The sequence below is a fragment of the Oncorhynchus clarkii genome, chromosome 12 (genome assembly GCF_045791955.1).
Source record: "Oncorhynchus clarkii lewisi isolate Uvic-CL-2024 chromosome 12, UVic_Ocla_1.0, whole genome shotgun sequence".
Lineage (NCBI taxonomy): Eukaryota > Metazoa > Chordata > Actinopteri > Salmoniformes > Salmonidae > Oncorhynchus > Oncorhynchus clarkii.
Genome location: NC_092158.1, coordinates 26,798,169 through 26,821,194, shown reverse-complemented (window position 1 = coordinate 26,821,194; position 23,026 = coordinate 26,798,169). Strand labels below are relative to the sequence as shown.

General features: G+C 40.6%; 3 protein-coding genes across 9 annotated transcripts in view; all 3 read left to right on the top strand.

Annotated features, from left to right (window-relative positions):
- Positions 1-681: 681 nt before the first annotated feature.
- LOC139422937 (uncharacterized) lies at positions 682-6,291 on the top strand. Its single transcript, XM_071174429.1, has 6 exons — positions 682-1,082; positions 1,284-1,439; positions 1,520-1,618; positions 1,732-1,802; positions 3,721-3,851; positions 3,968-6,291. Exons 1-6 carry the CDS (start codon positions 878-880, stop codon positions 4,200-4,202), a joined length of 897 nt encoding a protein of 298 aa, XP_071030530.1. The 5' UTR covers positions 682-877; the 3' UTR covers positions 4,203-6,291.
- A 2,847-nt stretch (positions 6,292-9,138) lies between these two features.
- LOC139422936 (non-POU domain-containing octamer-binding protein-like) lies at positions 9,139-14,264 on the top strand. The gene is made up of 10 exons (XM_071174427.1): positions 9,139-9,250; positions 9,928-10,054; positions 10,144-10,337; positions 11,624-11,925; positions 12,035-12,130; positions 12,272-12,468; positions 12,697-12,884; positions 13,103-13,124; positions 13,235-13,335; positions 13,531-14,264. Exons 2-10 carry the CDS (start codon positions 9,928-9,930, stop codon positions 13,633-13,635), a joined length of 1,332 nt encoding a protein of 443 aa, XP_071030528.1. The 5' UTR covers positions 9,139-9,250; the 3' UTR covers positions 13,636-14,264.
- A 4,149-nt stretch (positions 14,265-18,413) lies between these two features.
- The window catches only part of LOC139422934 (apoptosis inducing factor mitochondrion associated 1), a 21,024-nt gene continuing 16,411 nt past the window's right edge, over positions 18,414-23,026 (top strand). For 6 of the 7 annotated variants that reach the window (XM_071174419.1, XM_071174422.1, XM_071174421.1 and 3 more), the window contains exons 1-4: positions 18,461-18,688; positions 19,768-19,898; positions 20,887-20,995; positions 21,106-21,132. In XM_071174419.1, coding sequence (XP_071030520.1) covers positions 18,601-18,688; positions 19,768-19,898; positions 20,887-20,995; positions 21,106-21,132 — 355 coding nt within the window. In that variant the 5' untranslated portion in view covers positions 18,461-18,600. Of the gene's footprint in view, positions 18,689-19,767; positions 19,899-20,886; positions 20,996-21,105; positions 21,133-23,026 lie in introns of all 7 variants that reach the window. The other variant, XM_071174425.1, reaches the window with a different exon arrangement.

Genomic DNA, 23,026 nt, shown 5'->3' with positions numbered 1-23,026 from the left:
CTGTAATATAAAGCCCTTTTGTGGGGGAAAACTCATTTTGATTGACTGGGCCTGACACCCCAGTGAGTGGGCCTGGCTGCTAAGTGGGTGGGCCTGTGCCCTCCAAGGCCCACCCATGGATGCACCTCTGCCCAGTCATGTGAAATCTATAGATTTGGACCTAATTTATTTATTTCAATTAACTGATTTCCTTCTATGAACCGTAACTTAGTAAAAATCTTTGAAATTGTTGTATGTTGCGTTTCTATTTTTGTTCAGTATATTTAAGTATGCATTAAGGTGTCTTTAATAGAATACACATGGCAAAAACCAATGTAGACATTAATAAATGCATTTCTATAGATTCCAAAATATTTTTTACAATGATGGGGGTGCAAAGATGGAGTCATGGTGGTTTCAAAACAGCACCAACTGTCAGTTTTCTAAGATATATATAAGTAATTGGTTGGAACCAAAAAATATAAAAACATTTTCCTTAAAGCATCATTTTGAAAACTACTAATGTTACTGTCCCCACTACAACAACAAAAATATGTAAATAAACATATTTTTTGTCCTTGAAACATTCTAGAATTCCATTCATTCCAATGGAAGACTACTTTTCTGAGGAATGCCAATTTGGCGCCTTCAAAGCCTCTCCATGGCCAAAACATAGCATCCGCAATCCAGGGTTAATATGTCATTGATTGGAACGCGTCATCTGACTACGGAGCCTTGGTCGGGGTGCGCTGGCTTGTAAAGCAGGCGCACCCGTAGAATTACATAAACAGTGAGAAGCGCAGTTACTTAACACGATTTTTTCCCCATTCATTCATACTGAGGATACAGTTGAGTCCCACCTTCTTCGCAACAAAACCATTAGGGTTGTGCAACTCCGATGCTTGGTCGTTTTCGATTTATTTCATTTGAACGTTGTCTAGGGCCTACAGGAAGGCACATAACGAGACGAAACATGGAGAGAAGCAGCGGGACAACTTCTACAAAAAGAAAAGCTTCCTCATCTGAGACAAGTCTTCCAGACTGCAAAAAGATGAAATCGAAGGATAGTGGCAAGACTAGCGCAAATAAAGCTCTGAACAAGAGTAAGTCACGGTTTTGAGTAGGTACAACGTGGCTGCATAGAAAATGGCCGTGCTCTAGAGCATCAAAACGACTATCAACAAATCACTTTTCATCATAAATAACGACTCATTATTAGTCAGTCACAATTTAACCACGATACATTGCGGATTTGATCCTCTTGTACACGGCCAATGGTAAAAAATTATTTTACTTTCCCACAGAAAAGTCTAAAATAGAGAAGGACTCGAGCAAGAAAAAACACACATTCTTGGGTAGCTCAGAAGTTTCTCTAAGTTCTAAAGATGCAAGCCAGAAGATGATCCGGGATGGATGCCAAGAGGTTTCAAAGAATGACAAAGGACAACTTGTTTTTAAAGGTATGCCTACATATGCAACTCTGTTTTAACACACGGACATTCATTTCACAGAAGGCTCATTGACAAGTAATTTTTCTTAGACTTCCCACAGTTCCAACCTAACATGTCACCAAAAGAAGTACTTCAAGCTGGCAGCTTTGGTGGTACCTACTTCAGACCAATATACTCAAGTGTCACAAGTGAGTAGCCTATCCCACACGCATCTATAATCATTACTTTGGATGTTATGACGTAATTACTAATGTAGGTTAAGCACTTTACTAATCACACTTTTTTGTTTCTTTCATCATAGAACACAATTGCAAAGATGAATGGAATGAGCTCCCTGAGGATTGGCTGAAAGGTTTGAACATTCCCACACAGGTGATTATACGAAACCAAACCTACTCTACACACTGACTGTGTTTAGGCCTACCAAACTAAATGATAATGATAAAACACCTATGAACACATTCATTGTAATAGAGACACCCAAACAAGACTGAACAATTCAAGCTGATTGGTATAATGCAAAAATAAAGCATTATAAGACTTGCCATAAGCATGCCCACCAATGTTGTTATGATCTCATAATGATCCTGACGAAGTTAGACATTTTGAGTCATTTGGAAATTTGCTGAAATATATGCACCGATATTTTCCTTGCCAAAAAAACAAACCGATACCGATATCCGATATTTAACATTTTAGCTGCCTTTTTAAGCATTCTAGTACAGTTAAATAGTTAACACACACACATGGACGCAGCGCTCTAAGGCACTGCATCTCAGTGCAGGAGGCTTCACTACAGTCCCTGGTTTGAATCCAGGCTGTATCACATCCAGCCATGATTGGGAGTCCCATAGGGCGGCGCACAATTGGCCCAGCGTCGTCCGTGGTAGGCCATCATTGTAAATAAGAATTCTTAACTGACTTGCCTAGTTAAATAAGGGTTTGCACACTGACCAAAAAGTTATTTTGTTGGCATTTACCAGTAAAACATAATCAAAACCTATTTCTTTCACTTACTTGCTGTGCTGTTTCGTTGTTTATTTATTCAGTCGTTTCAGTCTGAACCAGTATTTCTATGGAACGCCGTTTGGGCCTTTGTGTGTCAAAAAGACACAAGTCAAATAACACTATTTGACTAATCAGGACCTGAATATGACTGCACGTCACATAATTTAACGTGTTCATACATTTTTGACGTAGTTATTACACATTGATTACACTATCACTCGTATTTCATATGTCACAACAATTCATCGATACATATGCTATGATGCTGGTGAAGTTGTCTTGCGCACCTACAGTGCTGGTCATTAACAAAAAAGCTAGGTAGCTCATGGATGCAAGCAATGTTCTTCCCCAAAAACATTAGCAAAACAACAATCTGTTTCAGTAGCTATAGTTAGCTGGCTAACTATATAGCTAGCTGTCATCATCTAAAATAACCCTAATTTATAAGACAGTTCTTATTTGATTAATGGTGGTCGGACCCATATGTGTGAAGCTAGCCACAATAAGGATTAGCCACAATAGTGGACTTTGCATCACTGTCAATGACATACTTTTATTTTGAAGGCTAACTGGAATAGATCATGCTAAACGAGGTTGGAATGTTATATAAAATCCAAAATAGTTTGAAATCACACTGGATGTATTATACTTTAGAATTGCATTGAGGGCATACTTATTTCACTGTACAGCCTTCCCTATGGATTGTGGATGAATGACATGGGGTATCAGTCTACTCCGTGACACCCAGAAAACATTAGCGTATTACTGTGTAACTCCGGTAGGTCAAAATCTGAAAAATAGTGCACTTGGTAGTGTGTCCCGGTGCTCGACCAGTCGCGAAAAATCCAACATCACCCACGACAGAGAACGGTTGATTGTCAAGGGCAATGAATTCCATTATCTTGGCTTTAATGGATTTCACCTTTGAGTTGTCTCGCTGAAATTTTCTTACTCTTTCAAATGACTGCCCGACTTGTTGACTGCTCGATCCACACAGCAGACATTGTGGGCTAGGTTAGGAATGCTGTGTTGCAAATAATTTTACGTGGCATCATTACGCCATGTACCTACGTTATATAGGCATGCACGTCAGCTTTGACATCGGTTTTCCACATCGGCATTAAACTAGACATCGGGCCGATACCAATGTTGGCATTTTTAGCTAATATCGTCCGATTCTGATATGTCCACCGATATATCGTGCATCCCTACTAATAAGACATTACAAAGCCAGGCTCACACTGCTTATAATAAATAATGCATTATGTGTTTCCCCATACAGGTGGCCTCATCAACATACAGAGAAAGTGTAAACACATACAAAGTGAAGTGTGGAGGTAGTCTAGAAATGTGGGAAAGCAGTGGATGGATTGTAACCCAGGATCCCTATGGGTGGTTTCAGTGGTACTGCAGGTATTTGCAGAATATATACAGTACATTCAGACTGGGTATAACAAGGCTCCTTTCTAGTCTCTTACATTAGTGTCTTCTTCCTCAGAATCTTACTCTGAAATGTAAATTCCCTACAGGTTTTACCATGGTCGGCGTACTAAGGATGATGAGCGTCAGATCGGGCGATGGTCAAAGTGTGCTGGGGTAAAAGGCCGGTGGAGAAATAATCTGATAACCAAAGTAGTCCGGTCAGGCTGTGGCTTTGACAACCCAACAATCTCTCCTGTGGTCAGACAGACATTACAGCACTGGGGGTACCGACTGACCAAGGAGGACTACAAGGAGGGTGCCAAGAGGGTTAAGCCAAAATAACCGTGCACCCTGCTTGTATTCATTATACTGGTACAGTAGGGAGGCTGGTGGGTGGAGCTATAGGACGGGCTCATTGTAATGGCTGGAAGGAATTTAAATGGAACATTAACAAACAGATCAAACATAAGGAAACGACATTTGATTCCATTTATTTAATTCCAGCCATAACAATGATCCCATCCTCCTATAGCTCCTTCCACCAGTCTACACTGGGGTACAGAAATAAGTGCATGAGTTTGACTGTTTTATTTGCAAACGTGTGTTTGTGGTATTTTTGATACTGTAAATGCAATGTTTAACTTTAATTCGACTTTAAAAAAAAATAGAGATACCTAACTCCCTTTCTTGGAGCTTCTGTCTAATTGTTATTTTCATGCGTCTTTCACCTCTTATGAAGTGGGTATTGTGCGCTGCAAAAAGAATATGAGCTCACCAGCTTGTAGTCCTAAAACCCAGAAATGAGTTACCTCTGGTTTGTTCAGCCATCTCTAAGGGAAGAAAGTATAGGGTTTTGGAATAAAAGCTAAAAAATAAGGTCTGAGGATAACTGACTGAGCATGCTTTTGCGGCACAGTCGATAGCGCGCCGGGCTCAAAGGTCGAGGGTTCAAGACCTGCTCCCTGCTGTTTCATTACATTGGCGATGTTATACATTTTGTTCCGTGATATAATAGCAGTTATGTAAAAAGTACATTTGATTTGAGTTAACATACAAATCCTTTATGAATTATGCAGCGATTTTTAGCATGAAAATCTTGGTGGGGCAAACAATTTAAAAAATGTTTTAATGCATGCCAGCAAAGCCACTACACAACATTAAACAATACATTCATTGCACTATAACGGTGACAAACAGTGCCCACAAACTGGTAGGGCCTACTTTAAGCTGTCTCAACAACAGTCCCAACACCTTACCACTGGGACCTGTTTCAGAAAGCAGGTTTAAACCTGAACTCTGGGTGGACTAATTCTGAGCTCTCAAACTCTGCGTTTTTGGTTTCTGAACAGGTGATAACAATTAGTTAAATCAACTGAATTAAGTTAACCCAGAGTAAAGCATGTGCATGAGGAGATTAAAAGCCCTCATCAATGGAACGCAGATAACATGATTAATCATGGCAACAGGAGATAAAAGGGCTCGAACCTCCTACTTCTCCCTAGTGGAGTTAGAAATATTAATGAATGCGTATGAGTATACACTACCATTAAGTTTAGGGTCACTTAGAAATGTCCTTGTTTTTGAAAGATAAGGAAAAAAATTGTCCAATTTGATCAGAAATAGTATAGACATTGTTAATGTTGTAAATGACTATTGTAGCTGGAAATGGCAGATTTTTTATGGAATATCTACGTAGGCGTACAGAGGCCCATTATCATCAACCATCACTCCTGTGTTCCAATGGCATGTTGTGTAAGCTAATCCAAGTTTATCATTTTAAAGGCTAATTGATCATTAGAAAACCCTTTTGCAATTACATTAGCACAGCTGAAAACTTGTCCTGATTAAAGAAGCAATACAACTGGCCTTCTTTAGACTAGTTGAGTATCTGGAGCATCATCATTTGTGGGTTCGATTACAGGCTCAAAATGGCTAGAAACAAAGAACTTTCTTCTGAAACTCGTCAGTCTATTCTTGTTCCTTGAAATAAAGGCTATTTCATGCGAGAAATTGCCAAGAAACTGAAGATCTCGTACGTTGTACGACTCCCTTCACAGAACAGCGCAAATGTGTGAGTCGTAAAATGTGCGAGTCATGTACAAACCCAGGCCACTTTGCTTCCACAATGCTGATGATGTGGGCTGCTATGATCTTCACAGTGCAGAACAGTAATTAGCTACAGTAACTATTGTAAAGTATCTTTCATTTGGAATGCTGAAGGCTACTATTTAGGCCTACCTGCACATTAATGCTGTGGAAATACTTCCTATTCACATAATCTCCTTCAGTTACTGAAGGAGCTGTGATAGGAATATGAGTGCCATCTATGCAACTAATCACACCTGGAAACCCAAAAATGTATCAAATTAAGTGATTAGTGCTTCAAGTCTCAAAGCTTCATACTAAATAAATAAATGAATGCTGAGACTGACCTGCAATTCTGTGGAATTCTTTGAGTCTTATGGGTCTGTGACTTCGGAACACCACAAAAGTGTACAGTAAACGTTATCATATATTTGCAAAAAAACAAAGTGCAACACAAATCATTTGTTTCCCAAACTGAGAGCATGTATACGATGTGTCATATGAACGATATAAGGGCTGAAAATATTGTGAAGATGAATGATCTATCTGCATTGTGTCCCATCCACCACCACCCTCTTTTACGCTACTGCTACTCTCTGTTCATCATATATGCATATTCACTTTAACCATATCTATATGTACATACTACCTCAATCAGCCTGACTAACCGGTGTCTGTATGTAGCCTTACTACTGTATATGTATACAGATAATCATCAGGGAATGATTAAACATCCAAGCGGGGTCTGATTACCCTCTCCCAAAGGAGATTTCTGTGGAGTATTTGTGCTTCAATATCAACTGGCTCTTCAAGAAAAGGACACGCCATGTCTGACACCTCCTTCAGTCTGCAGGCTTTAGCTAAAGAAGAGGAGAAACTCTGGGTTAGTTGAAGAAAACCTGCCAGCCAGCAGGTTAGCTTCACAGAGTATGTTGCCATAGTAACTGACTCAGAGTTATGCTGAACTGGCTTTGTCAAACCGAAAACCCAGAGTTTCCATCAACTCTGGGTCAACTAACTCTCACTAAACCCGCTTTCTGAAACTGGGCCCTGGCTATCAGCAAAGCCTTGTTTGGCAGCGAAACAGTTCCTTCAGCCTAATTTACTGCCTTTAAAAAAATATAGCTGATATTGCTGACTTGCTTAAACAAAAGTGGTTTCTACTGACAATTGAGCTGTACAAACTATGGCATAAGGAGACAACGAGTGGATAAGAGGCCATCTGTTATTTTGTTTAAGACAATGAGTGGGCTAGGACGGACGTAGTCAATGTAACTATTTGTTCAGCACTTTTGAAATGTCCAGCGACAGAATTGAACATGGGCCGTTATTACCATATTCTCCCTGTACACCAAGTCAGAACCATATGACAAATAAAGGGGGTATATAAGCAGGCAATGAAAGCTCTTACAATATTTGATGGTGACATTTCTCTAAACAGGCTATAGGCTACATGTGCACCGCCAAGTGAGAACAGTAGGCGAAATTAAGAGGGGAAAATGTACCAAATATTTAGGGTGAGGGACAACAGCTTACTACACAACATACACTTAATATTACTTCCTTAGCTACAGTATACATATCTCCCAGGTAAATTACATAATTTATGCAGCAGCATAAAGACATTTTTAGGCTTGCCTTGTTGTGATGTGCTCACTTGAACAGGGAGGTGGTGCGGCGGTCCTTCGTGGGCAAATTTTGTCAAACTTTGTCATCAAAGTCTGGCATTCTCTGGATTTATGGTGCTTTCAAGACAACTGGAAACTTGGAAAAAAACAAGATTGAATCATGATGATGTCAGTGATCTTTAGGTTGGAGCTCTTGAAAGAGGCCAGAATTCCCGACTTGGATGACCGTTCAAAACGTATTATCCCAGCCGGAGCTCTTTTTTTTCTTCAGAATTTCCAGTTGTCTTGAACTCACTGAAGTCAGATTTCTCAGTTCCCGAGTTTCCACTTGTTTTGAGCATGGCAGATGTCATGCTGGATTGACAGCATGGCCAATGTTGAATATTTATCCTTTTAAGCTTGGAAAAGAGACCTTAAACCCAGACTTGGGACCACACCCTGAATAGCAGATCAAGTTTGTATGTGGCTTTATTAACTCAATTATTATTATTATTATTTTTTTTTACATTGTTTGCAAACTGATATGTGGCATGTATTAATGCCAAAATAACATGCAAAACAGGTGTAAGAGCAAAATTGCAAGATGATGTTATAATGTTGTAATTGCATCAAATGGTTGTTTTGAATAAGGGGTTGTTAGAACGCTCATCTGTGTGTGTTCTACTGAGGATGGGACTCTGGAAGATTTACGATGTCTTTGGGTGATACTGCATTCCAGAGCATGAGTTAATGTTTCTGTTCTATAAGGTACCAGGGAGAGATGACTCCAGGGCCATACCTTGGTCTCTACACAAGGTTCATGTCTTTGTCATTCAACCAGAGACGACTAATTTTCATGTTAATTGTTTTTACAGCAGATACTGTCTGCTGTGAATTATAAGTATCTTTCATACAAATCTTAACCCATTCCATACATCGGTTGTTTGTCATGTAGACAGGAGGAGGATGGACTTCGCTATAAAATGTCATGGCTCATACCAGCTCGTTGAGTTCTCAGTGATCACCTCCAGGGGTGATTACCGACCAGCTCCATTAGTGCAGTAATGAAATAATAACGTTTGATTAATTTGAAGAAATCTAAAAGTCTCTCCTTTTAATTACAATAATTCCACCAGACAGGCTATCAAAAATATATATTTTTTAAAAGGTATGTGCTTTATGTGCTTTTTTATAACATCAATCTGTCCAAATTCACAAAAAAGTGACTTTAGCTGATGAAGATTATCTCATAGGACAAAACGTATAAAGTCTGCTAAGCCTGTGTTTACCACATTCCTTATTATGGGTGTTTATCACAAAACCCCATTCATTTCCCTCAGTCTTTTTCCAACAAACCATGGCGGAGTTATTTGTACCTACAAAAGACACAGTTACTATTTATCTTACCCTTTAGCGTCGTACAAACTATAAACGTCATTTCCAGACAAAATCAAAGAACGTTCAAATACAATATGCACCAATCAGATTGTTTAGATATCTTGTTCTCTATATAATTGACGGCAATTGTTCCAATCACTGCATGTCTTCACGATATCCGCCTCCTCTCTGTCAGCAAATCTACTTTCTCATGCGTTATCAAGGTTGTTTGTGAAATCCATTCTCTGTTCTTTGTATAGAGCGATTTTCCCTGCTACGTGCGTTGGAATCGTGTTGACCCAAACATTCATTTTGGTAAAGGTATGAAGTAATGGTTGGATATATAAAAATTGTGCTTTCATCTGAGAAGTATCTTATATTAGTTAGCAATATGTTGGATTAATTTGCTAGAAAAAAACGAGTGTGCTAGCTAGCTATTGTTAGCTAGGAGTGAGGGTGATTAGCTTAGCTAGCTGGAGTTGTTGCTAGCCCGCTTCCCAAATGTATAAGGTAGCTAGCCGCTAGCTATCGGTAGTTATCGAACGTGTGCTACTACGTTTTAGTTCGTTAACTGATTGTTTCAACATCGATGTTCGTTTGCTAGCTGCCAATGCACGCCTTGAACTAGTTAGCTAGCTAATTAGGTGGCTTTCAAATTCGGCTAGTTAGCGTTAACGCGTTAGGTAGTCGCTTTACTCTATCTTGACAACTTAACTAGCCAGCGATGTCGCATTTCATTACTAAGCCGATAGTAACGTTCTCTCAAAACGCCACTCTTTACCATATACTATTTGCTTGTTAAACGTTAATCAAAAATATTTTAGACGGTGAAATTATCAGTTAACGTTATATAACTAACTGAACACTTACATTAGCTAGCTAACGTTATATCGTTCATCTGGCTTTGGAATCTTTATTTTATTTCATAACTAGTTAACCCGATTATGTTTTCTATAATTAATGTAGTGACTGTGTTAATGACTGTCCTTTTTTATTAGATGCAAGGAAACTGGGGCCCCCGTGGTGAACAGCAGAATCATGGCCCATCTAGACACCAGATGGAAAGTCAGAAAAAACCTGGCGATAACAGCAATGGACAGCATGCAGATGAGCAGGAGAGCCCAAGTAAGATGGGATTCATTGCCTCCTGAGCCCTGTATTGGAAGGAAATTAAATCCTCCTGTATTAGATTATAATATTTTGCTTCTCTGTAGATGCTGGGATAACCATAGATCTACAGAACTTCAGGAAACCTGGAGAGAAGACTTACACTCAGCGTAGCCGTCTCTTTGTGGGAAATTTACCAACTGGTGTTACGGAGGCGGAGGTGGAGAAGTTGTTTTCCAAGTATGGCAAGGCAGCTGAGATTTTCATCAACAAGGACAGGGGGTTTGGATTCATTAGACTGGTAAGTTGCTAGTGTAGTGGATGACCAAGTGTATCTACTGCCTTACTGAGATGTATAAATGCTGTCGCCCCTTTAGGCTTTAGAATTGCCTTGGCATTTCCAGGTCAGTGGTATTGACAGTGCCTCGTGTGAGTTGTTACGTTGAGAAGGGTTGTGAGTTCGCACCCTGGTCAGGTGGAATTTCCACTCTGTCGCAGCAGCATATTCAAGTGATGGAAGTTATATTCCTCAATCCTAAATTATATGGAAAACAGACTGGCTGGCTGACCTCACACATGATTTGCGCAACGAGGTGGCTGGAAGGTGTACTTTATGACTCTGAACGGTCAGATAACTAGCAACAATGGGGAATCTTGGCTTCGTTTCAGAACATATCTTATTGATACCATGGAATGTTTTGACTGTCATGTCCGTGCTAATATGGCTAAAATTTGCTAACTAACAACTCTAATGATCTATGTGAGACAAGCGCACATTGTGCAAATGTTTTTGTTTTCAATGAACATTTGGAGACAAAATAGTTTACATGTTGTCAATAGTCTAAAGGCGTCCGCATGCTTCCCAGCCGAAACAGTTAGGAAGAGTTTGTGCATATTTTATGACAACATTTTGTGACCTTTTAGACTTCGGTGAGGGTTTTTTACGCTGTTCGGGCACGCACACTTTTTTTTCTGGAGGCAAGCCAAAGTCTACACACCTTTGTTGTTGTTGTTTGGTCAGTGGTAGAGATGCTTCAATAGTCTTTGTCATTCAACCAGAGATGACTCATTTTCATGTTAATTTTTTCATTGAGAAATACTGCAAACAGATGTGAAATTGCATGACTAAAATCTCATCTTAGATGCAGCTGTCTAAGGCACTCTGTGCTAGAAGTGTCACTACAGACCCTGGTTCGATCCCAGGCTGTACAATTGGCCCAGCGTCGTCTGGGTTAAGGGAGGGTTTGTCCGGGGCAGGCTGTCATTTTAAATAAGAATGAGTTCTTAACTGACTTGCCTAGTTAAATGAAATATCTGACGTTTGAGGAAGTGTATGCTGGCTATGTCATGTCAAAATAGACAAACGGTGCTATTGTAGCGTTTTTTTTCTAGTTTTCAAGCCAAGGTCTTTTAAGGCAGTATGCAAGCTGAGTTCGGTTGGGTGCCAGTCAAACTAATGCATGCTGATGCCTTAAGCCAACCCTGTCTGTTTTGCCCTAAGTGTTGGTTTTTGTTGCTCAATAGCCAACCTTTCTATTTTTGTGATACATTTGGAAATGTTCTAATTTTATAATTTTCTACCAACAGGAGACAAAAACAGTGGCTGAGATTGCTAAAGCCGAACTTGATGAAACCTCATTCAGAGGCAGACAGTTGCGAGTGCGGTTTGCGACACATGGTGCTGCTCTAGCTGTGAAGAATTTGCCACAGTTCATTTCCAATGAGCTCCTGGAAGAGGCTTTCTCCTTCTTTGGCCAGATTGAAAGGGCCATAGTTATAGTGGATGATAGAGGGAGACCCACAGGAAAGGGGATTGTGGAATACACAGCCAAGCCTGCAGCAAGGAAGGCTCTGGATAGGTGTGCAGATGGAGCCTTTCTATTGACTGCGTAAGTATTATGCTGGAAATGTATTAAAACATGTTGATGTTACAAATGCATTTGTTGTGAGGTTTTCAAAATGGCAGAAGTCGTCATGCTGATTGTTTTCTGCTTTCAGATTCCCCAGGCCAGTAACAGTCGAACCAATGGAGCAGTTTGATGAAGATGAGGGACTGCCGGAGAGGATTGTAAACAAAAACCAAGTTTTTCACAAGTGGGTAATACTTTCTCAGAATGCATTGGTCAGAACTGTGTGTACAACAATCTCACACTTTGCTGCTGAAAATAGGTACAATCCATAACTTGAAAATGTTGCGTACTGAGCTGTTTCTCTTATGTAAAATCTCTCCGCCAGGGAGCGGGAGCATCCACCAAGGTTTGCTCAGCCAGGGACATTTGAGTATGAGTATGCCATGCGCTGGAAGGCCCTTTTGGAGATGGAGAAGCAGCAGTATGAGCAGGTCGACAGGAACATAAAGGAGGCTCAGGAGAAGCTGGAACAGGAGATGGAGGCAGCCAGACATGAGCACCAGGTTGTCCTGATGAGACAAGGTATGCATGTATGGTCTCGGTCCACTCTAAACACTCATATCAATACAAAGTTTAGGATACCGATGAACACAACGTGGTGTCTTATGGGAAAAGTGTCCTACCACCAGATTTAGCCTAGAGGTCAATCGCATATCACACCGCTTGAATGTAGTCCTGTTAGCAATTGATTCATATGTTTTAGGTCTTTTGACTGGGTTACTAACAAATGGGATGTTCATCTCATTATAGACCTTCTGAGGCGTCAGGAGGAGCTGAGGAGAATGGAGGAGCTCCATAACCAGGAGATGCAGAAGCGGAAGCAGATGGAATTACGTCAGGAAGAGGAGCATCGCAGGAGGGAGGAGGAGATGAGGATGCACACTGAGGAGAGGATGAGGAGGCAGCAGGAAGGCTTCAAGGGGAACTTCCCTGGAAATGTGAGTCTTTGCTTCTTGACACTACTTAAATGCACAGAAATGAAAGTTGTCTAAAATGTTTCTAATTGTTTTGTTTGTGGTTACTGGTAGTCAGCGATCGGAAAAAGGACAAGTATTCTCTAAAAAACAATTTTGGTTGGGTATTCTGAAAGCTGTTAAATGTATCTGATTTTAAGAAATACCTTTAATGTGTTTTATCTTTTTTTTTGTGGGAGCAGGAGATGCGGATGCACATGCAAGGTAAGTTTTCCATTAGCGGTCAGATCTTCACTGAGTTATCAAGGGCACCATGTTATCTAGTAGATATTGCATTGGTTTGCAGATGTGCTGTCTGTCTTGGTTTGGTGTAGGTCAAGGAATGAACAGAAACTCAATGGGTGGTGTTGAAGGAAAGCCCAGCGGGCCCAACCCTGGAGCTGCCAACATGCCTGCTGAGAACCCCCCCTTAATGGTAATATAAGAGACTACTTAGAATAACAAACCATATATTTGCATACCAAGATGAACTAATTTATTGTGCCAAAGAGAACATAAACAAAAATGTATTTGATCATTTCACCTCTGGTGTCATGTAAATATACCGCTGCAACAGACTTGCTTTCATTTGTGGTTGTCACTCATGTTATGTATTTTCTGTTTTCTCCAGCAGGGGGCAGGAAATGACACCATGCCCGTAGGAGGCCAACCTGGCTTCGCAAGAGGCCCTGGCCAAGGCCCTGCTGACTTTGCCAACAAGCGTCGCAGGTTCTAAAATGGTCAATTACACTTTTTTACTTTTCAAACTGTACTATATTTTAAGTCATACATGGATTATTACATTTTATGTACTGTGAAAAATTGTATGGGTTCTTTTTTTTTAAGTGTCAAGTTGGCATTTTCGTATTTCAGATGAATACTGCTTCTGTATAGACTTTCTTTTTATTCCTCAAAACTAGTGGTGTAGTGGAGGGTAAACGCAAATGCATTGCAAATGTGTGGAGTGTTGCTTTTTTCACCTTGACCGGCGATCAGTTTACCCACCTATTTTTATACCACTACACCACTCCTCAAAACAATGTACTTTTATATAGCAATAGTACATTTGTCACGCTCATTCTCTCTCTAAGCCTTTCTGAACAGCTTTAAATAAAATCTTAATTCCATGTAGGGTTTTTTGGTACTTTGTCATGTTTCAATGTTCATGTTAACTGTGTTAGAATGTTATCCTTTTAAAAGGCTGGTTCAGCGACTGTATAGAAGACATGCATAAGAGGATAATGTAGTTACAAGTATGATTTGAAGACTTGGTCTTTAAAGCATTTAGATTTTTACTAAAGCACTGCTACACATCAATGAAAATCATATGATATAAAAATAGTATAAAGGTATTTGAGTGATGCATACCATTGTTCCTATTGTCTAATGTACAAGTTGGTGTACTGTAAAATAGGGTGTTACTCTTATTGCCATTTTACTCAAGTGTTTGTCTAACAGTTAAACTTTTTGCTAGTCTACAACTCACCACATTGACAAACTGCGCTTGACATTTATTTACAGATCAAAACAAAAGGGTAATTCCCTATTGATTTGACATTCTTCAGGTCTTTCAGTAATACCTTTCTTTTATAGTTGCCGTTAAATGGGGGGGGGGGGGGCAAGCTACGAGGTATTCCATGTTTCCAAAGGCAGCAGGAATGTGGCAAGACATCAGGCTTGAACCCGCAGCATGCTGCTTAGTGCAGACCTTAATTTAGCCATGAGACAGTCTCACGTTAGCTTGACGTGTAGACTTAGCCTGCATGTTAACTACAAGCAACCATCCAAGATCTCAAAGTAGGGATATATCCTAATTGAAGCTTGGACCACATTGGTCTATCTGTAGAGAAAGGGGAACTAATAGAACACTAATATTCTGTATATTTGAGAACTTTAGTTAAGTGTTTCTACCCATCGATGCAATACAAGGTGATCGATTTTGAAATGAGGTAATGCATCAGCAGTTTCTCTTGTCATTGTAGAACGTGAGTTATTTAGAACTTGACAGAAATGTCCAGATCCAGACCATGTCAGCTAATGTTTTTAGCCTGTTGATTTTGCTGTAATGTTTGAGTCATGCATTAGACATTAGCCAACAAGAGGGGACAGTGCATATGGCCATAGACTGCCACATCTATTTCATGAGTGAAAAAGTTTGGGAAGCTCCACAGTAAGCCACTTAAAGGACAACACTAACTCACTGTCAAGTGTTACTTCAAAAGTACTCGTGGATAATACTAGGATGTGTAACCTTTAACTAGTCAAGAACAAATGCTTATTTACAATGACGGCCAAACCTGGGTGACGCTGGGCCAATTGTGCGCCGCCCTATGGGACTCCCAATCACGGCCGGATGTGGAACAGCCTGTATTCAAACCAGGGACTGTAATGATGCCTTTTGCACTGGGATGCAGTGCCTTAGACCCTGTGCCACTCGGGAGCCCATCTCTAAGATGCTGCTGAATGAAAATGTCAGCATGCAGGAAAATATCAGATGTACAATTGTAAACACAATCACATTTTGCCCAAAACCAATTGTCTACTTTGCATTGTTGAAGATGGAGCAAAAAGCTACCGTATTCTGTTGGCTCCATGACCATATTCCGGGAATATCCATTCCAAGTGCAGGGAATAGGTTTTGACCATTACCAATCAGTGATGGACATCATTTTGAAGTACAGTGACTTGTGAAAGTGTCTTCACCACCCTTGGCATTTTTCCTATTTTGTTTCCTTACAACCTGGAATTAAAATAGATTTTGGGGGGTTTGTATCATTTGATTTACACAACATGCCTACCACTTTGAAGATGCAAAATATTTGTGAAACAAGAAATTGGACAGAAAAACAACTTGAGCGTGCGTAACTATAAGTCAATACTTTGTTGAAGAGACACCTTTGCAGCAATTACAGCTGCAAGTCTCTTGGGGTTTGTCTCTTTAAGCTTGGCACATCTAGCCACTGGGATTTTTGCCCATTCTTCAAGGCAAAACTTCCAGCTCCTTCAAGTTGTATAGGTTCTGCTGGTGTACAGCAATCTTTAAGTCATACCACAGATTCTCAATTGGATTGAGGTCTGGGCTTTGACTAGGCCATTCCAAGACATTTAAATGTTTCCCCTTAAACCACTCAAAGGTGTTGCTTTATCAGTAAGTTTAGGGTTATTGTCCTGCTGGAAGGTGAACCTTCGTCTCAAATCTCTGGAAGACAAACCGGTTTCCCTCAAGAATTTCCCTGTATTTAGCACCATCCATCATTCTGACCAATTTCCCAGTCCCTGCTGATGAAAAACATCCCCACAGCATGATGCTGCCACCACCATGCTTCACTGTGGGGATGGTGATGAGAGGTGTTGGGTTTGTGCCAGACATTTTCCTTGATGGCCAAAAAGCTCTATTTTAGTCTCCCACGTGCCTTTTGGCGAACACCAAACGTGTTTGCTTATTTTTCTCTTTAAGCAATGGCATTTTTTCTGGCCACTCTTCCATAAAGCCCAGCTCTGTGGAGTGTACGACTTAAAGCGTCCCTATGGACAGATACTCCAATCTCCACTGTGGAGCTTTGCAGCTCCTTCTTGGTTATCTTTAGTCTCTGTTGCCTCTCTGATTAATGCCCTTCTTGGCAGGTTTGTTCTGGTGCCATATTCTTTCCATTTTTTAATAATGGATTTAATGGTGCTCCATGGGATATGTTTTATAACTCAACCCTGATCCGTACTTCTCCACAACTTTGTCCCTGACCTGTTTGGAGAGCTCCTTGGTCTTCATGGTGCCCCTTGAGTAGTGGTGTTACATACTGTGAGGCCTTTCAGAACAGGTGTATTTTTACTGAGATCATGTGACACTTAGATTGCACACAGGTGGACTTTATTGAACTAATAATGTTACTACTGAAGATAATTGGTTACACTATATCTTATTTAGGGGCTTCATAGCATAGGGGGTGAACCACATATTTTTGCGCACCACTTTTCTGTTTTTTATAATTATTTTAAACAAGTTATTTTTCATTTTACTTCACCAATTTGGACAATTTTCTATGTCCATTACATGAAATCCAAATAAAAATCCACAATGCAGATGAGACACAGATTAGCCAGCTAGATGAAGAATAATGGAAAGGTAAATTCTTCAGAGATACAATTTACTGATAAATAGATGTCATTGGATAGTTCTCCCCCACTATTCTTATGCCAGAGTAAAACTGGCTAATAGATTGAGACAGCTCGTTGTATCCTCAGGAAACACTGTGGAACTCATCTGTACACTATCCTGCAAGGTGAAGTGATGTTTTTACACATTATTGTAATGAAACAGCAAGGAGCAGGTCTCGAACCCTCGACCTTCGAGCCCGAGTTCCGGCGCGTTATCGACTGTGCTGCGAAAGCATACTCGTGTGGCACAGTATAAATCGCGTTAATAAAACCAGGGTCGTTACAAAGAGCGCGTCCCTTCGACGTCCCTCCAGCTAGCTTGCGTCTTACAGGAACGCGCTCACCAGCCAAGCACACGCACTGTCGTGGATGCAAGGTCCGATCACTTCTGACACCAGTATAATGAAACAGCAGGGGAGCAGGTATCGAACCCTCGACCTTCTAGCCCGAGGTCCGGCGCGATATCGACTGTGCCACAAAAGCATGCTCGTCAATTTCCGCGCTTATAAACCCAGGGTCGTTACACTATGTTAATTCAAACTGTTGAAAATAAATTGCTATTAGCTACCAAAAAGTTCAGATCCAGAACCTCACTAGGATGCTCCACATTTGTCAAATGTGCCTGATCTGATCAGGCTGATGGCGTTTAAAGTCAGTGTCCACATTGCTGACAGATTGAGAAGCATCATGATGATAAGAAAATATGTTGCCCAGGTACACATCTCGTAAAGTGACAACAGAGTTTAAAAAAAGTTAAGTAAGTATATAGGCTAGAGTGTATTCTGCCATTTTTCCCCTCTTGCTATCTATCTTGCCAGCTACAGAGCTAACTGGGCAGTTTGTTAGCTAGGTCGAACCGGAATGTACTCAGAAATGTCAGGAATTATAATTTACTTGTAAACTCGAGAACGGTCTGCAGGAACAGCGAGAAGAACAATGGTGGTAAATAGTAAAGCCATAATATTATTATTATGCGCGAATTAATATACACATCCAGTTTGAAATCCCGCCATGACAATATTTTTCTTGAATATTGTTCCAAACAATGTAATAAATAAATGGCACCAACTGATTTTTCAGTGACAGTTATGCTTCTCCAGCTCTGGTTTTAGAATACACTGGGGGTTTTAGCACCAGATCTCAAAGTTTTAAACCATATTTGCTGTAATCATTATTTTGTACAATCTATTTATTAGAGCAAGCCTACTTTCTCAGTCTTGAGCACACCAACTGCGTAAAATTGAAACCAGAGAAATTGTTGATATGCTCGAACACATGAGTGTGAGCCAATGTGCATCGAAAGAACATGCACACATAAAGTAAACCACCAAATGAAATGGTGAGATGGGCGGGCATTGCGTGATGACAAAAAACGCTTTTGAATCAGATGACCTAAAAAAAAAAAATCTGTCTGGCCTTGTAGCTAGTACTAGCCGTTCTAATTATACTTCAGAGGTACTAGCTGTTTGAGTCTCTGGCAAAAGCGAGCCAACGACATTGTTGTACAGATCTAGCTTGTAGCTAGCGGTTTCTCTGTCGTGAACTCGAAATGTGGACGTGTAAAAACCTGTGGAAGAAGTTAGCCCCACTCGCCAGATCCTCTTCAACTTTGTGCCGGCAAAATGCAAGGGGAGTATGTAAGTAACGTTAGCAGCTTGGTGAGCCCTGGATAGCATGTGCAACTTTGAAACGGTGCAGTGGTTAGCCGGTTTCACTGTACACTACACCCCAAGTCAAACATGAACTACTTCAGTCTGATAACTTTGCTAGGGTAGCTAGTCAGTAACGTTAATGTGCAGTAAAATGCACTAACTACAGATGCGGCTAGTTAGCTAGCTAACGTTAATTAAGTGTCATAGGTAGCTAGCTAGCTAACTAGACATACATTTAACGTTGGCTAGCTAGTTACTAACGTTAGATTAGTTAGCAACATTTCGCATGGTGGGTAATGAAACACACAGGTATGTCTGCTAACTAGGATGAAATATTCTCGCGTTTAAACCGACGTGGCCCTCCCTGTCTTATCATAACTGTTGTGGCGCAACCTCCCCATGGCCATGTATTCCGCCAAGGTCGTTGCTAGAAAGCATGTCCACCGTGGCTACGTGGTGGGCACCGTCATCTCAACTTCATTGGACCATCGTGACATATTTTCTGTAGGAAAAAAAGTTCACATCTAGCTCAGCTGGCTTACTGAACTTGAAACGTCAGTAATTTGTTTCTCACATTTTGGGCAATTTTCAAATGTTTGAAGAAATTATATAACTTGGGGGAAGCTTGGCTTGTCTCGGTCTCGGGTGCAAATACACACCGCTTATTTCAGACTGTTTATAATGTCAAACTGGATCATCCATCAGGTGTATATGTATTTTAGGAAGTATTAGTATGATTGAGCCATGCATCATTATCAGCCAGTCAGGTTTTCTTTGCAGATAAGGTCTTATTGAGATGGTGAGACAAAGAACAGATTCAACTGATATGTTAAACTACCTTTATGAAATCACCAGAATGATTGACTAGTGTCATAACTTGTCACATGCAGGCTATTTCTGTTTACTTTATAACCATTAATCCACTGAAAAGTAATGTACTATTTGAGTTAGCCTAATGGAAAACACTACAGCAGGAGTCCTCAACTCTAGTCCTGGACAGCTACTATATGTTCAGGCTTTTGCTCCAGCCCAGCTTACTTAACACACACCTTGATTCATTTCAGTGTTGAACAATGAGAGAAGACTGCCACTGGTTCCACAGGCCCACATGTCCTCAGGAACTCCAGGGAGTGGAGGGGACAACAACTTGTACTACCTCCTAGTGGGAGCAACCTGTGTAGGGGGAGGATTTTATGTAAGTAATAAGTGTCCTGCCCATTTCTTTCAGTAATGCACACTAGTTTCAGTGCATTATTATTTTGTCTAATCACAATGTGAATGCAAAGGATTTTGATTGTAGTACTGTGAATCATGCTTTGTTGTGAAAGTGTACTGTCACGTGCACCTGCTTAGTGCTATAGGCTAGCTTTAAAAAAACAAGTAGGGCAAATATATTGGACACCATAGGTTGTTGACCTTTGTAGCTGATGACCGTTTTAGTTCAGTCAAAATGTCATCAGGGCTTCAAACTGTAAGGTGCTATTTCAAGTCTGGTCTGCATTTGATGTCTTCTGACTTTTGGCCAGAACTGTGTGGGTCACCCTATTAATGATTATGTATGGACTTTATTCAATGGAATTGAACAGTTGTTGTCATTGCCCTCTTGCCTCATTCACCCATTCATTACATGTCTTTTGACAGAGGCCTTTAAATACTGTGTGTTGGACCTTCTGGTTTTAAACTTGGCAAATGTAGTCATTTAAGATTCAACTGAGTTGGAGGGTCAAAAAGGGGCCTAGGTAGTCGGGCCTGTCAGCATGACTGGATTTTAGATAACATTTTAGATGCCCCCATTTTGGCGAAGTAGATTAAAAAAACAAAATATTTAATTAAAAAAATGTTTTTGCTAGTTTCCTGCAATTCTATGCATTTTGCTATGGCTAATGCTGTTATTTTGCTCAAACATAATAACAAAATCAATACTGCTAAATGTATGGTTTTTGTCATTTTCACTTCTCCCTGACTGTCTAGCTTTTATTTTGGTGATTTGTTAGTTCTCAATGATTATATTTAAAAAAACAAATACTGCGTGTTTTTCCATCCTGAAAGCAAATGTATTTTTACACTGTTTGGACATGGGTATCTTGAACAAAAAAAACGTTTAGGCGTCCTGCCCAATGATTTCAATGGCAGAAAAATCCCAGAAAAGAGGTTTAAAGATGTAATGTTTTGTAACTTCACAGGCTTACCGCACCATCAAAGGAGACAAAGAGCGATATCAGGAACGAATTAATGAAATTGCTTCCAGACCAAATAAGGTAGTGCCAGAACAACCAATCACAGAGGCCCCAGGTGAGAAGGTTTGATTCATAACACACATTGGCAGTCTAAAGTCACATTTGCATTTTTTGGTCTTTACATTTAAACAAAATTACTCGTGTGGTGTACATCTTGTCTTTCAGGCGAACAAGCTGCTGAAACTCCACAAGGTGAGAATTTTTAGTTGCTTGTCGATAACAATCCTGTCCCCAACCCTTATGTCATACATGTAGTCTCTCTGTTTTATGTAACAATGTGCATGATGGTATAACATTAGTGGTCAGGTGAGAATCATAAAAGGCTAAATTATGTTGCATAGTTCAGATTAAAGCAAAATTATTCTTCAATTTGACCCGGTGCGTTCTAGCTAGGCATTGAGCCTTTTTTTACGAGAAATTTTATAAACCCTTGTTCAAAACCTGGAATAAAGGATTATTTGTGGACTTTTCTTAAGAGGAAAAACATGTAAGCCTAGTTATACAGTGCATTTGGAAAGTATTCAGACCCCTTCACTTTTTCAAAATTTTGATACCATACAGCCTTATTCTAAAATGGATTCAATTGTGTCCCCCCCACACACACAAGCTACACATAATAATACCCCATAATGACAAAGCAAAAACGGGTTTTTAGAAATGTTTGCGCATTTTGATATATATATATATATATAAAGATTTTACATAAGTATTCAGATCCTTAATTCAGTACCTTTTTGGCAGCGATTACAGCCTCAAGTCTTTGGTATAAAGCTACAAGCTTGGCACACCTGTATTTGTGGAGTTTCTCCCATTCTCTGCAGATCCTCTCAAGCTCTGTCAGGTTGGATGGGGAGCGTTGCTGCACAGCTATTTTCAGGTCTCTCTAGACATGTTCGATAGGGTTTGGGCTCTGGCTAGGGCACTCAAGGACATACAGAGATTTGTCCCGAAGCCACTCCTGAGTTGTCTTGGCTGTGTGCTAAGTGTCGTTGTCTTGTTTGAAGGTGAACCTTTGCCCCAGTCTGAGGTCCTGAGCACTCGAAAGCAGGTTTTCATCCAGGATCTCTCTGTTCATCTTTCCCTCAATCCTGAATATTCAGTCGTGGTTACATCAGACCAGAGAATCTTGTTTCTCATGGTCTGAGTGTCCTTTAGGTGCCTTTTGGCAAACTCCGAAGTGGGCTGTCATGTGTCTTCCGTCTGGCCACTCTACCTTAAAGGCGTGATTGGTGGAGTGCTGCAGAGATTGTCGTCCTTCTGGAAGGTTCTCAACAGAGGAGCTCTGTCTGTCAGTACCATCGGGTTCTTGTTCACCCCCCTGACCAAGGTCCTTCTCCCATGATTGCTCGGTTTGGCCGGGCAGACAGCTCTAGGAAGAGTCTTGGTGGTTCCAAACTTCTTCCATTTAAGAATGCTGGAGGACACTTTGTTCTTGGGGATCTTCAATGCTGCAGAAATGTTTTGGTACCTTCCCCAGATATGTGCCTCAACACAATCCTGTCTCTGATGTCTACTGTCAATTTCTTCCACCTCATGGCTTGGTTTTTGCTCTGAGATACACTGTCAACTGTGGGACCAGATATAGACAGGTGTGTGCCTTTTTTCCAAATCATGTCACCACAGGTGGACTCCAAGTTGTAGAAACATCTTAAGGATAACACAACAGTGGCAAGCCTGATCACTGTCAACGATGAGACAGCCTATAGGGAGGAGGTCAAAGACCTATCAGTGTGGTGCCAGGCCAACAACCTCTCCCTCAATGTGAGCAAGACAAAGGAGATAATCGTGGACTACAGGAAAAGGAGGGGCGAACAAACCCCCATTAACATCGATGGGGCTGAAGTGGAGCGGGTCGAGAGTTTCAAGTTCTTTGGTGTCCCCATCACCAACAAATTATCATGGTGCAAACACACCAAGGCAGTTGTGAAGAGGGCACGACAACACCTTTTCCCCCTCAGGAGACTGAAAAGATTTAGCATGGGTCTCCAGATCCCAAAAAGTTGTACAGCTGCACCATCGCAAGCATCCTGACCGGTTGCATCACCGCCTGGTATGGCAACTGCTCGGTATCTTGACCGTAAGGCGC